We start from the raw sequence: 14132 nt of genomic DNA on the forward strand, positions 1-14132 counted from the left end.
TCACAGCGCACACCCCAAAAACTTACTATAGACGAAGTAACACTCCGAGTCAAAATTGCAGCTTCCAATTAAAATCCAACTTTTACTAAGACCTGTTGGAAATGCGAGATCAGTTTCCTCATATGACAAAGTGTCGTTCCAATGATTAAAATTTTCTGACGGCATAAAAGACTTTTGTGCTGTGCGAGGTAAAAACTCGGGGACGGTAGGATCTAAAGTACTGACGTAATTATGTTTTTCCTCATGGATTAGGTTGCAGTTCGGTCCGAGTTCACATAGACCTTCGTCGTGATACCTGATGAATATAAACAAATTTACGTCGTTTCGTGATGTCGATTACCTCATTCATGACTTGTGCCTGATCTAACGTAACTCTAGTGACAGTTTTATGCAACTATGAAGTCATGGTCACTTACTTTGGACATAATTTATTTTTTTTGACTTTACAACCAGAGGAATATGTATGCGTCCTCTCAAACGACGTGACTGGAAAATCTATAACAAAAACGTCATTAAAATTGACCAGGACCTGCGACCAATTTTGTTAGACTTTGTCATTTAACAATCTATGCTAACACTCTAACGTAATAAGTGTGTTATATGAAGTTTTAAAACAACTCTTATGCGGTCTGTTATATTGCAATGTTTATGTGAGCAAAGAGCTAGCAACTTTATTTTTGATTGAATAATAATTTGAGGAAAAACTTCAACGTTTCATCACACACATCATCAAATAATTTCTACATTTGTAGGTTGTTATTGAAATTTACTGAGCTGCTATATCCATTAATACCTTGGTTCAAATCAATCCAGTTATAACATTACATTGACAAACATGACGACTAATTTATTGACGAAAACCACAACTTACCTTGAAATTCTGATCGACAGCTTTCCATCTTTCTCCAGTAAAATTCAACAAGTGTATCACGAAAGTGGTTCTATAATTATGTCTGAGGTCGAATCCAGCTTTCAGGGTATTTAAAGGAAAACTGTGTCTGATAAGAACGCGCTTCCTGGAGTTGGTAAATGTTATACTTTACACCTACTATCTATCTATGGCACTTCTAAACTTTTCCTATCTTTTACGTAGCGTCGGCGAAAGGTGAAAAATTGCACCTCAATTCATTTTTTATCTCTCGTCTTTATTCTAACTCGTCCACTTGTGAGTTCGATGTTTACACTGATTAGCAGCGAACAATCATTACATATTTTGAGTTACCGAACTAGATTATACGTTTTCATGTGACAAAAATTAATCTTAACATTTCAGTCTCATGAAACATCGTAAATTTGAAACATCATACCTATATATTAATTATTTTAACATAAAATTAATAAAAAAAGGATTTTCGCAACTAACATAGAAGTAGAGCAATGGAATATTGTGTTGCGTTAGGTGTTTTATTTACTAGTGTTTCATGCCAGTATACAGCTACACACATACTTTAACACGCAATTTTTTACTTGATTGTAGCAAGATATTGGCCAATCTGTGTTTATACATGGTTTATCCCTATCAATTCTTGAATGTTGTACTTTTGATGAAAAGTTTTGAAATAATGTTAAAGGACAATTTCAAAGATCAGAAATATTTGGCATAAATTGTATTTTACGGAGCAGTATAAAATTAGTTCTCACTTTTGGAGCGACTCTTCAAACTGGATGATTTGGAAATTTTGTGAAGATGAAACTGGATGCACAGATACATTTTAAATCCGATTCGCGACAAACAAGCATTTAGAGCAGTATATGTGCTGCCGACAAAGCATTAAGTTGAATACAGCCGCAACATTTGTAAAAAAAGCGTTCACAAACTTATTGAAATCGTCCCAAGTTGAATATATAACAGTACCGTAGATCGGTTTCCTTTATTCCCTACACTTTGCTTTACATAAAATTGGTTGCAATTATGTGCAGTTTAACTTATATGGAGTAAACTAAATTTATGTCTCTGTGTGTACGTTTTGAAAGCATTAAAAAGCATATGACTGGTTAACTTTAATTCCGAGATTGTTTCTTTTATAGCATTAGGCCACTTGATTGTAATAAAGTACGACATTAATCTACGCTGACCAATATTTTCATGTTTAAGTTTAGAGTAAAATTTTGTTTTGAAAGTTTGTTTTAAACTATTGCAGTTGTCATAAATGGTCAAACGATGAGAAACTCGATTCAACAAAAACCCTTTTTCATTTTAGGCGCAAACGAAAAGTTGCATGTAATTGATCAGTTACGACCGGATGATTTGACACATTTTATAATATCAAAATCGCTAGAACGGACAAAGGTTAAAGCTATGGATAGCAGGCCTTGGAACTATCATCCAGCATAAGTGCTGCCAAATAACGCAATGATGATTATATCTTCGATTCTAATGTTTCATTCTACAGGCAGTAGTGTGATAAATTTTCGCCAGGCTTCGATAGTTGAACGAATTGAATCAAAACAATGTACAGCATTGAAATACCATATTTTGAATGAATAAATTAATGTTTTCTTTTTAAGTCTTTCTCAACTAGAACCCCACAAATATTTTAGAATTAGCCGGTTAAGTTTCTTTATAAAGGCAGCAGTTAATGAAAGGGGTTAAACCTGAAACTTGTACAGAAACTTGGAAATGATTAAACGTTTGATAATTAATAATACGTAATAGTCACTTGATTCTGTATTGCGAGTTAGTGACATGTAGAATGTGAAAGTAAATATAATCGAAATTTATAAAAACACTTAAAAAATTTTATTAACTTTTTTGAATTAATAATAATCAACATTATTAACTAATAACATAAAGTATTACTTTTTCACTTGACGTCAGGCCAAAGATATGGGAAAGATTTAGAAGTGGCACGTTTTATTGTTTGATACTTATTGACTTCATCTCAGGCGTTCTTATCAAATGTGGAATTGAGTTCAAAAAGTAACAATAGAAGAACAAGTTGGTGAAATTGATCAAAGTAAAACGAACTTCAATAAAACTCCGTCATTCTTTAAACATAGGTTGTCGTTCGTCTAATATCTTTCGTGGAATTTTATGTGAGGGACAAACAAGTCCAAAGCAAGTTGATGTTTTATGAAAGAAAACTATGAACTCCACATTCTTGAAAAGTTATTGAAGAATAATTAAATACGTGGTTCGGTAGTTATCAATAAAATAAAATCTCTGTTTTGTGGCATTCATTGTGGCGTAGTTGATGGTCCTTGTTATGTCATAGATTAGTCAAGCTGGATGACAAAATTCTGTTGCTATTGTTTTCGTTGCGCCTTAGCCGACTAATTTCAACAGTGTAGGTCATAACTTATGTCCAATTAGTCGACATGAAGAGAAACTAGCTACGTAAAGCACCGTAATTTAAAAAAAACTATGATTGTTATAAACATTACAAATCCGAAAGCCCAATCATTTGCGCCTTTCAAGTAACGAATTCTTTGAAACAAATAGGTTACCTTTCAAACCATTCCCGTACTGGTTGCCGTGGTTGGGCAATAAGCTACCACCTATCAACCTATTAGCAGTTAGAGCAATCTATACAGCTGTAACACTTACATACGTGATTTACAGTAAGTATTGTATTCGAATAATGCAAAAATTACATATCTATATTTTCCGTTATAGGCCCAAGTTAAAAGTGCATTTTTTAACCTAAAAGCGCACCATTCCTACTTTTTCGTGCCATTTGCTATCCAAGTTTTCATTCCAGTCGACCTGAAACTTTGAAAGGTACTAACTATTTGGGTTTTCCTAAGCTAAAAACACCAACCATGCTGCACTCTGATTTATTTAAAAACATTTTGTCTTAACCCTACGTAAGAGTCTAACAAAACCAGAGAAGTCTTACTTTTTTCAAGCATACAGTTCCAAGAGCTGTTGTTCGAAGAGTTGCAGGTCCAACGACCCAGCTTGAACAACCAGTTGTCTCATCAAGGTGTCCCAAGGGTTACAAAAGATGAACAGTTATTATTCCATAACATATTACACGTCAGTAACTAGTTTATGCGTTACTGTATTGCCAAACGCATTGGCCATATGTACTTTACACTATTTCAAAACATGACCAGAGGTTTGGTTCTACATTTTACTTGTTGTGCAGCACAATAAGACCGTAGCCGGGGTAAATAATTTTTTACAGAGGCAAACAGGTCAAGTAAGTCTTTGGTTAAGTGTGCTGTTAAATATGGTTTAACAATATAAATGTTTTGTGCCAGAATTATAGAAAACTTGCAAAAGTAATAAGTGCTTCGTTTGCCTCAATGTAGCTACGGCCGGGCTATATTGCAGCGAATGAAAAGTTTTTTGAAATTTAGATGAAAACTGGCTGTTGTATAGCTTTTTTTGTATAACTTCTGTTATGAACCGCAGTTCTAAAAAATAAATAACTAGACTATATTTTCGAATCTTTGTTGTGGGATCGGCAGACTTTAAAATTTATGCAACGCTATCAGTGGGGCTTCACAGCCATCAGACAACAACATTAAGCGACATACAAAATATAAAAACCTGAAAACAGCAAAACGTGAAAACATTTTACATCAACAATAAAATCAAGATTTAAAACGTTACAATACAAAAGCACAGTGGGAAAAATACGTTTTAGTAATCTTTACAAGAAGTTAAGGAATTTGGTATCACGCACATCTTGCTGTATAGGTGGATCCAAGCCATGTTAGCTGACATGTATAGCGTACTGTTGCTGTAAACGACACGAAAACATCTTATTCATAAAAAATGAACCGATGAACTATAAACTAGTCATTAAAGCAAAGGATATAACGTCTATTATAATGTCATGCTTCTTTCAGGTCAAGAGTTCAGAAATAACATTAAGGTTTACAACTGTAACGAGCGTCGTGTAGTCAACGTTTTATGCAAAAGGTCGTCTTCTCCAAATAAGCTGAAACGTGTTTAATATCATGTAATTATTCATACTTGTTAGTGCACGGTCTGATCTTATCACCTGAGCTCGTATCAAAGTCATCATCTGAAGTGATTAATATAGTAAAATTACCTCTTAAAATATGCTTCTTCATTTCCGCGTGGTCAGTAATAATCTTATCATGCACCAATTGGATTATCATCAGAGATGCATTAATATGTTGTGTTAAAACAAGGTTTTTGAAATTAGAGCATACAGCACGTTTTGCATAGCAAAATTATATTTCTCAAATAATTTTTCACACTGAAATAAAATGCTATTTTTTATATCGTGTGAAAAATATTACTTTATTTAAAAAGGCAACATTGTAAGAAACAAGCAAGTCATACAAATATATTTGTAGGTTTAATCAAAATTCAAATGTTAACGTAGGTGAGAAATATGAATTGTGACATTTTGTTGCTTACTTTGTTTGTTACTTCATTGCAAGTGCGTTCAAAGAAAATCGACTTCAATGACCTTTGGCAAGGATTAGACAGGAATTTTCAAGAGTTTTTGCTCAAAATAAAACCCAACATTTCGCAAGCTGATTTGGTGGACGCACTACGTAAGTATTTTCGGCAAATATTTCGCAAAAATCAACATATCACCTACTACAGTATACTGAGCATAATTGTTTAAAATGTAACTGCCAAACTATAAAACTGGCAAAGGAAATTGAAACCAAGCTTTGTATACGCAATTTCACAGTTATTTATTTCTAAATTAAAAGTCTATAGAAGTTATTTGTAGGACTATTACTAAGTTATTACAGATGTTGTCGGTTGCGACAATAACATCACGCTATAACTGGATATAGTGTGAATACAATTAAGTCACTGCAAATAAAACCATAATTCGATTAAAACTTGAAACGATTGAACAAGTGTAAGCAAAACGTCTGACGTCATACCTTTGTCTGGCGAGAATATAATATTTCAGCAAATGGTGTTTTGGTGGTTCTGGTGCGATGATAATTTTTTAATGACGATTAAAGTTATAGATTAAGCTGGTAGGCTGTAGCGTCATTTTATTTCTGTTTCAAAGCAAGTCACTTATATGTTGTTGCTAAATTTAACTAGGACTTAATTCCTTTTATAATTTTTTCAAATTTTTTTTCTATAAACCTACATTTATATTTTAACTCGGCAATACTGTGTAAAGTTTGTATGGCTTACCTTGTATGTATATCTAAAGCTCGTATTTGACTTAAACTGAATTGCGCGGTAAATTTGGTAACGTATAGATGTAACATGATTTATTCACTTTCCAGAAAGAGCGGTTGTTTATATATCTTTTATTTTTATTTAAATAATGTTGCAAAATTATTAACATTGGTATCACCATTTAGGAAGTTGCAATTACGGCTCGCTTGAAGATTTATTGAGGACCATAAGTTCTAATATCGTAATACCGAAATGTCAACCGTCGGAATTCAAATGCAATTGTCCATTTTTAAATGAAGAGTAACTTGAATGCATTCCGTGGAGATTTGTTTGTGATGGATGGACTGACTGCAGCAATGGAATCGATGAATTTCATTGTATTTGTCCACCTGGGTATTTTCAATGCAACGACTGCCATCGTGGTGGTGCAAATTGTCTTGATAAGAAATCTCCGTATGAATGTATAAATGAAAGCAAAATAGACGATGATTACGAAGACTGCTGGAACCGAAGAGATGAAACAACAGTCCGGTTTATTGAAGACAAATGGAAGTGTGACAATGGCCAGTACATCTTTCCATCATTCTTATGCGACGGACTAAACGACTGCAGCGATGGAAGCGATGAGCTTAATTGTTCCGAAATAATTTGTCCTTCTTGGTCACCACACAGATGTGATTGTAACATGGAAGGAAACAACACTTGCAAACAAAGAAATCCTTGCTACGGCGACACAGGTGTGCTTTCAAATACACATTTATCTCATACCTAAAACAATGAAACGTGAACATGTACTTCTAGTTAAAGTTAGTAAACAGTAGCTTCTTTTATTGACATAACCTTGACTAGGAAAACACCTTGTGAGAGTATACCCAGGCTTGTCCATGGGAATGGGATTCCCACGGGAATCCCATGGGAAATGTCCAATGGGATGGGATGGGATGGGACAGCACGAATTGCAATTCCCATGGCATTGAAAATTTGCTAAATGAGCACAGTGACTCGGAATATGAGTACCAATGATAATAAATTGTCATAGATAGACAACTTTTCTGAACTTTAAAGTTAACAAAGTCAATAAATTTTGTCGTTTTGTATCTCTCTTTGTACATGTAGTCAATTCTAATAGACATTAGACTTAAATTTCCATAAATTTAATAACATTTATTGAATTGTATTTTGATGGGATGGCATGGGATGGGATGGGATGGGACAGGCATGAATTGCTATGGGATGGGATGGGATGGGACAGAAAAAAATGTCCCATGGACAAGCCTGCAAAGATATCAAAATATTTTTGTAAGCGGAGTTTCACGAAGTGTTTCTCTGTAATCCTTTATTAATGTATTAGACAGTTCAACAGTATATTGCAATGACTGTCTTATATCGTATACACAAATCATAACTGTCAGTTTTAACCAACATAACTATTTTTCCATACGCATCCCTTCTTTCTTTAAAATGATAAGTTGCCTGGCCTGATTTTTATAAAATAAAGATTTTGTAACGTCTTTCTACGTCTGAACATAGGCTATTCAACAATTACTTGAAGCGCCTTATATTAAAAAAGGGGTCACAATTATAAAACTACGCCATTTTCTAGCCGATAAACCAGTGGTTCTCAAAGTTTTTTTCCGATTCCTCCCTTACCAACCAAAACACCGTCAATTCCTCCCCCCCAAAAACTCACAAAAAATAATTTCCAAAATTTTACATTACCTGAATATTGTCCCTGGATGATGTCGTTTGAAGATTTATCTCAGGAATAAAATTCAAAATTGCAAAAGAACGCTCTTACAAAATAACCAAACAAATTTACAAACAAATCGTTGCTCATTGTTAGTGAGAACCGTGAGCCTCATGTTGAGAAGTTAATAAAGAAAATCGAGGAGAAAAGCGTGTGAGTTTTGCTCGAAGGCCTCCGCAAATATCGTGTGTTCCTCTTTTTTTCATCACTAGCTTACTAGCTAGTTCTATAAGTACCTTACTAACAATAAAGAGAAAACAATAGCCATTATGAACCAAACAGACACGTTTATAACGTCAGATGCAGTTCAGGAGCTTGTCCTCGCGCACTATTGTAGACATCTAAACAACCTCTTCGAGAGGATTTTTCTGTTACAAATGAAATTAAAAAATTGAAGTTTTTTTCATATACAGTTTTTCCTCCCCAATTCGTCCCTAGAGAAAATTTCCTCCCTGGAATTAAAAATTCCTCCTTTAGCGATTCAAGTAGCCCGGTTTGAGAAGCACTGCGATAAATGAAGTTAAGGTGTGTACTAGTTGCGTTGCACTTAGATTAAGTGCTTAACTCAAACACGGACCCTTCCGGAAACCGTTTTGTACTAACTCTTAAAAGTCATCCTTGGATCTCTTGCATCTACAATTTATGTATAAGCCTTAACAATACAAGTATTTTTGTAGAACGATGCGATGGAATTGCTTGGTGTGAAGATCACACAGATCAAAAGAATTGCTCAGCTTGTCCAAGCAGTCTTCCAACTCCTTGCAACTGCAATCAGCTTGACAACTACACATGTAAAGGTGTTGGACCAACATGTTTCATTGAACTCGGTACAATACTAATTACAGTAAAGGTTAAAGTTCGCCCAAGGTTCTTGTTTCGATCAAATTCTGCAAAAATCTGTCAGATTTATAAATTAACACATGTAGTTATGCATAACTACAAAATAACAGTGGGTATGACTTCAACGTAGCAGTTGTATTTTTTTCTATAGTCAGATGCGACGGCGGCGTTGACTGCACAGATGGTTCCGATGAAATAAATTGTACTTGTACTGAAAACACTTTCAAATGTTCTTGTGTCGTACTCACTTGTAATGTGCAGGAAGGATGTATTGAGATGGAATATGTCAACGATGGAAAGCTTGATTGCAAGGATGCTAGTGACGAATTTTATGTAAAAGCTTACAAACGAGTGCAATGCGGTCCCTGCGATATGACAATAATTAGATTGGATGAATCATCTAATTGTCGCTCACCATGGTGTGACAATACAACCTGTTACGAAGTTCCCAGCTTAGAATGCTCACTTGAAAGTATTGAACAATGCAACTCAACAGATGTTTTATGCACATCGTTTTGCATAGAAAATAGCTTGGACTGTAACAATATCCTACAATGTTCCGATCAAACAGAGATTTTGAATTACAACTTTTGCGATGGAAGTATTGACTGCATGGATGGAAGTGACAATGTCATAAGTGGATTTGGTTTTAAATGCACATCGAAAGTATCACCAGTTTCTTGTGTTATTCCGCAATGGAATCTTTACGATAACATTCCTCAATGCTTTGATAAGTCCGACTTATGCTTCAATGCAGATGGCTCTTTTAATTGCTTCAAATGTCTCGACAATCGTTTGATTATATCACCTAAGCAACTATGTGATGGTGTAATTGATTGCTACGATCTCTCCGATGAATGTCTTTGTGAGACTCCAACTTTGACAGAGTGCTTTGATATGTTTCAAACATCTGATCAGTCTGAGCAATCATGCGGTTTGAGTAAGAAAAATATTTTGATCCAAGATATTTCAAATACATTATGCTCCAACGCATCATGTACCATTAAAAAACCGAAAGTGAACGAAACAGAACTGATAGTATGCCGTACAAAATGGGGGACTTCATATGCTAAAAAATGCGACGGAAGACCAGAATGCATCGATTTTTTCGATGAATGTTTTTCATGTTCAAATCTACCAGCATTCTGTAACGACACCTGTCGTTCGTTCTTTCCCATGGAAGATCGTTATTGCGATGGCTTCATAGATGAGGCATGGCATCACTTGAACAATTCAAACTGCCCTCTAGGTTTTGATGAACGAAATTGTTCAAAAAGATATAAATGCCAAGCAGGAAGAAAGATCAGTATAGACATAATGCAAAAATGCAATGGCATAGAAGACTGCAATGACGGATCTGATGAAACTGGGTGTGATGATAGACATTACTGTCTAACTACGCAGGGACTCATTTCTGTTCCTAATAACTACAAGTTGGACGGTAAACGAGACTGCATAGATGGAACGGACGAATTCAAGTTGGGTGTGTTTTCATCAAGTACAAATTTGATCGACAGTGTTGGGCTTTGTGTTTGGTTTTGGATCATTCTTGTAGTGATATTGGTCGGAAATACATACGTCATAATCTTTTCTGTCAAAGACTTGCAGTCAAAGGAACTGGGCGATGGAGCCAAATGCAATAAAATGCTTATTCTTAACCTTTCAATATCTGACTTACTTATGGGAATTTATTTGCTTATAGTAATGATAAAGGCTTGGGAGTTTAGCGGAGTTTATGCAAAATATGACGTTCAATGGCGTGTGAGTATGCTTTGTTCTATAGCAGGTAGCCTGTGTTTGGTATCAAGCCAAACATCGTGCTTCATCATGGTAATTCTCACCGCTCTCCGCATGTACAGCGTATTTTATCCTTTTAAAGCTCGTCACCCATCAGTGAAAGTTTGGGTGTCAGCAGCATTTGAGGCCTGGGTTGTTTCTCTTGTTATTGCTGTTATGTCCAATACCATTCACTACTTCAGACATGCTGTTATATTTCCTAATCCTTTCTCAACATCTGATACCGTAAAACATGATGACGTCATATCGTTTGCTTGTCGCGTGGCCAGTATCACCAATACAACGATGAATCAAAGCAGTCATATGTGGAAAGAATCACAAGCTATTCTAAGAGCACAGTTCAGGCAATATCCTATTCGAGGTGAAATGGGTTACTACGGAACTATAAGCGTGTGCATGCCCAGGTTATTCGTTACACCCAGCGATGGTTTCAAAGTATTTTCGACCACGGTGATTTCAGTTAATTTGGTGTCTTTTCTGTTTGTGGGTTTTGGTTTCATCTCAATCTACAAAAAATCATCGAAAAGGCCAACTCAAAGCGCAAAGGCCAAAGAGGAAAAGTTAAAAATGCGCAATAGAGTTTTCCGGATTATAATATCCGATTTACTCTGCTGGTTGCCAATTTGCATCATGGCGTTTCTGAGTTTGGCTGGAATTGAGCTTCCACCTGGAATCGAAATACTTACCGCGGGTGGACTTCTCACCATAAATAGCGCCTTGAATCCGCTTTTGTACTCACCCCATATAGAAGCGTTCATTGAGAGAATTGTGCGGAAAGTTCATCGAGCAGATAAATCTTCAAAGAAGGCGAAAATAGAACTTAGAGTTTGTGAAGATAGAAAGTAAATGTAAAGACTATTAAGCCCATGACTGGCTGAATGTAAGACTAAACATTTTCAACTGCACTTTTGACTGTAAAAAATCAGTCGCTACCATTTTTATACAAAAAGTCCAATATGTAATTGTATAAAGGTAAAAGATACGAAATTGTGACAAATGTGCTTGTGATCTATGTTGTTATACCCTTCAGAAACTGCATGATGCTTTTAGTTAGCCAAAACGGCCGCAACCCTGTTTCTAAAATGAGATTTGTGAACCTTACAGTCTGTTTGGTTGCTCCGTTGTCAAGTAAAACTCTTTAGTGACGTCCAGGAATTCGACATCATGTCGGTCATTATTTGAAATACTGTACTTTTGATTTCAAACCATTTGTATATTAAAACATTGTTTAATTCAATAAAATCCAGTAATTTATAATGGCTATCGAATAATGTAGCAAAAGTTTTGTTCCTTGCAAATTCCTCACTCTTTATTGTTTCATGCGTTTAATTTAACTACAAGCACAAAACCGACTGTGTCTCCGCGCGCCCTATAAATACGCCTATATGTCTATATGTCGTTGTATATTTATAGCCGTACGAAATATACTTTTGCATAACCGGTTCCTTGTTTAGTTTTTTTTTCATCAAAACAAGAACTTATGGTTATGGATTACCTGGTTAGGTTTTGAAATATTTCTTTCAAGTTCAATTGTGGATTATTTATCTGTTAAATCACCTTTAAATCATTGCCATCCGTTGCAAATCAGGATTCATTGTAAATAAATTCATTAAAATTGGTGTAAATATATATAATTTATGTTATTCTAATAGCAGTTCTAACTGCACTAGCTTTGTGTTGTTCGTTTTAACGATTATAATTAAGGACTTGCAGCTCATCTCTGTACAATTGCTGTAAGTTTAGTGACCTGACCTACTTCACTTACTTCATCCAGCTTGTATTGATTGTGACGAACAAAAGACGTTGTCGCAAGCAGCAGCTGTTTTTATCAATCACTGCAAACAGCTGTCACGTGGACAAGGCCGTACATTTTCAAGATTTTCGATTCAGTTAGCAGATTCTGATAAACTCGGCATATATTGAACGTAAAATCTTCAGAATCTGCTCTTATGAAGAAGCTTAATGCGACTTCCAACTCCAACTTAATGCGATTCGTTCAACTATTTCTGCATCACGCCCTTTAGAAAGAATTATTGTGACGTTTCTGCCGGCTGACTTTATATCGAAGCAATCGTTCTAAAATTAACAAGACTTCGTATTGTTTAAAATAACTTTAAAGTAAATCAAACTTTGCACCACGACCGCGCTTCTTATGAAGAACAAACCTCATTTTATTTCCTCTGCTCTCTCACACGTGCGATTGTCCTTTGACGAAAATGTTTGAATTGGAACCAAAATTGTGGGCGACCCAATCAAGACAAAGCTTAGAACGAGAGTCGTGGCCACAAAACCAAAGCGATGAATGGCGGCCACAGAACACAAAGAAAAGTTAGATAATTTCATAATAATAAAAATCAACGATTAAAAAACACATTTTAACTGTCGCTTAACAGGTGAGGGAACGCCTGAAAGAAGTAAAATGACGGAAATTCTAACCTTGGAGGGCGATTTTATTTTTTAAGAGTTTTCTGTTTCCATTGTCTTCCAATTTGTGATTTTACGATTATGTTTCTGTTATTTGGCAAAATGGCGGAAATCCTAATCTAGCTTGCAAAAGCTTGTTTGCTCTGACTCTGCTCTAATCTAATCTAAATTTCTTTTTGTCAAAACTGCTGGTAAGTTTTTGCTGGTTCTTCAAGAATTTTCAGTCGGTCCCAGTACTCAGTACTTTCCACGTGATTATTTCAACATTTTAACAAGTATTCATATGTTTTCAAAAATACATGTTAATTAATCCTTAAAGCCAAATTTAGTATCTGTTGATCTTTTTTAAAATAGAAGTGTCAAAGTAAATTGCAAGCGATTAACGTTACATATGTTTTGACCTTTAGTAATCCTTACCGGGGCATAATAGCGAACAAACATTGCATTTACAGCAGCATCTTTTACCCAAAAAGTACCGAACACCGACAAAGCACCGAACTACTTTTTAAAAATAGCATCGAATACCGGAACCTTCGGTACATTTTTTGCCAAGAAGCTACGCGAGTAAGCGAAGCAGCGAAATGGCATTAAATAAATATATTAATACATTGATTTATAATTCTAACAACTTCATCTTGATCGTGCTCTTGCCAATTTACAGGCTGCGCGAGGCAAGATGCGATGTTTCCAGTTTTCGATTTCTTGTGCTCAGACGAGCAACAGCAACCCGTTGTTAATTGAGGACGTATTTATAGGTCGGCCTCGAATTAACCTAAAAAGGGAACAAAAGAATTTGGTCAGCCACAAAGACAAGAAAAACGATGAATTGACGTTTAATTGGTTCACGCAGCAAACTCATTGTTTCACGTCATTAGCATCGGATTGAGTTTTTAGTTTCGATTCTCAACTCTCTCTCTTGACATGTGTGACCTAGTTTATTCTCTTTTTGACTTAACACCGGCCATTATTGCAACACAAAGTTAATTGACCTGAGAATGTCTGCACGATCAGTCTTTGTGCCCAATGTGCCGAGATGTTGCTGCCGCCTGCCAGTTTGGGTTCGAAAGCTGTCAGGAAATGAACGTCATTTAGATTCAGCTTCCCACAAAACTGACCAGTATTTTAGCCTTTTCAGTTTGGTGCAGAGACAATAGTAATAGAGCAGAGATGCAGTAAGATCTTGTAGCAATAAACGATTGAAAATGCTTTTATTTGTCATGCGCAGAAGAACATGATGGTGATGAA

The 14132-nt window shown here is 35.5% G+C and overlaps 2 protein-coding genes across 2 annotated transcripts; one reads left to right on the plus strand and one right to left on the minus strand.

Annotated features, from left to right (window-relative positions):
- Positions 1 to 977, minus strand: LOC143453018 (uncharacterized). Its single transcript, XM_076954170.1, has 3 exons — positions 872 to 977; positions 417 to 495; positions 1 to 295 (listed from the first exon to the last, which is right to left on the minus strand). Exons 1-3 carry the CDS (start codon positions 897 to 899, stop codon positions 1 to 3), a joined length of 402 nt encoding a protein of 133 aa, XP_076810285.1. The 5' UTR covers positions 900 to 977.
- Positions 978 to 6383: 5406 nt separating this feature from the next.
- LOC143453019 (uncharacterized) lies at positions 6384 to 11333 on the plus strand (the record flags this gene model as incomplete). Its single annotated transcript, XM_076954171.1, has 3 exons — positions 6384 to 6816; positions 8504 to 8653; positions 8818 to 11333. Coding segments are annotated over 3 exons (3075 nt in total), but the record flags the coding sequence as incomplete, so codon positions are not given.
- Positions 11334 to 14132: the final 2799 nt, after the last annotated feature.

The sequence above is a fragment of the Clavelina lepadiformis genome, chromosome 4, assembly GCF_947623445.1.
Source record: "Clavelina lepadiformis chromosome 4, kaClaLepa1.1, whole genome shotgun sequence".
NCBI classification, from domain to species: domain Eukaryota; kingdom Metazoa; phylum Chordata; class Ascidiacea; order Aplousobranchia; family Clavelinidae; genus Clavelina; species Clavelina lepadiformis.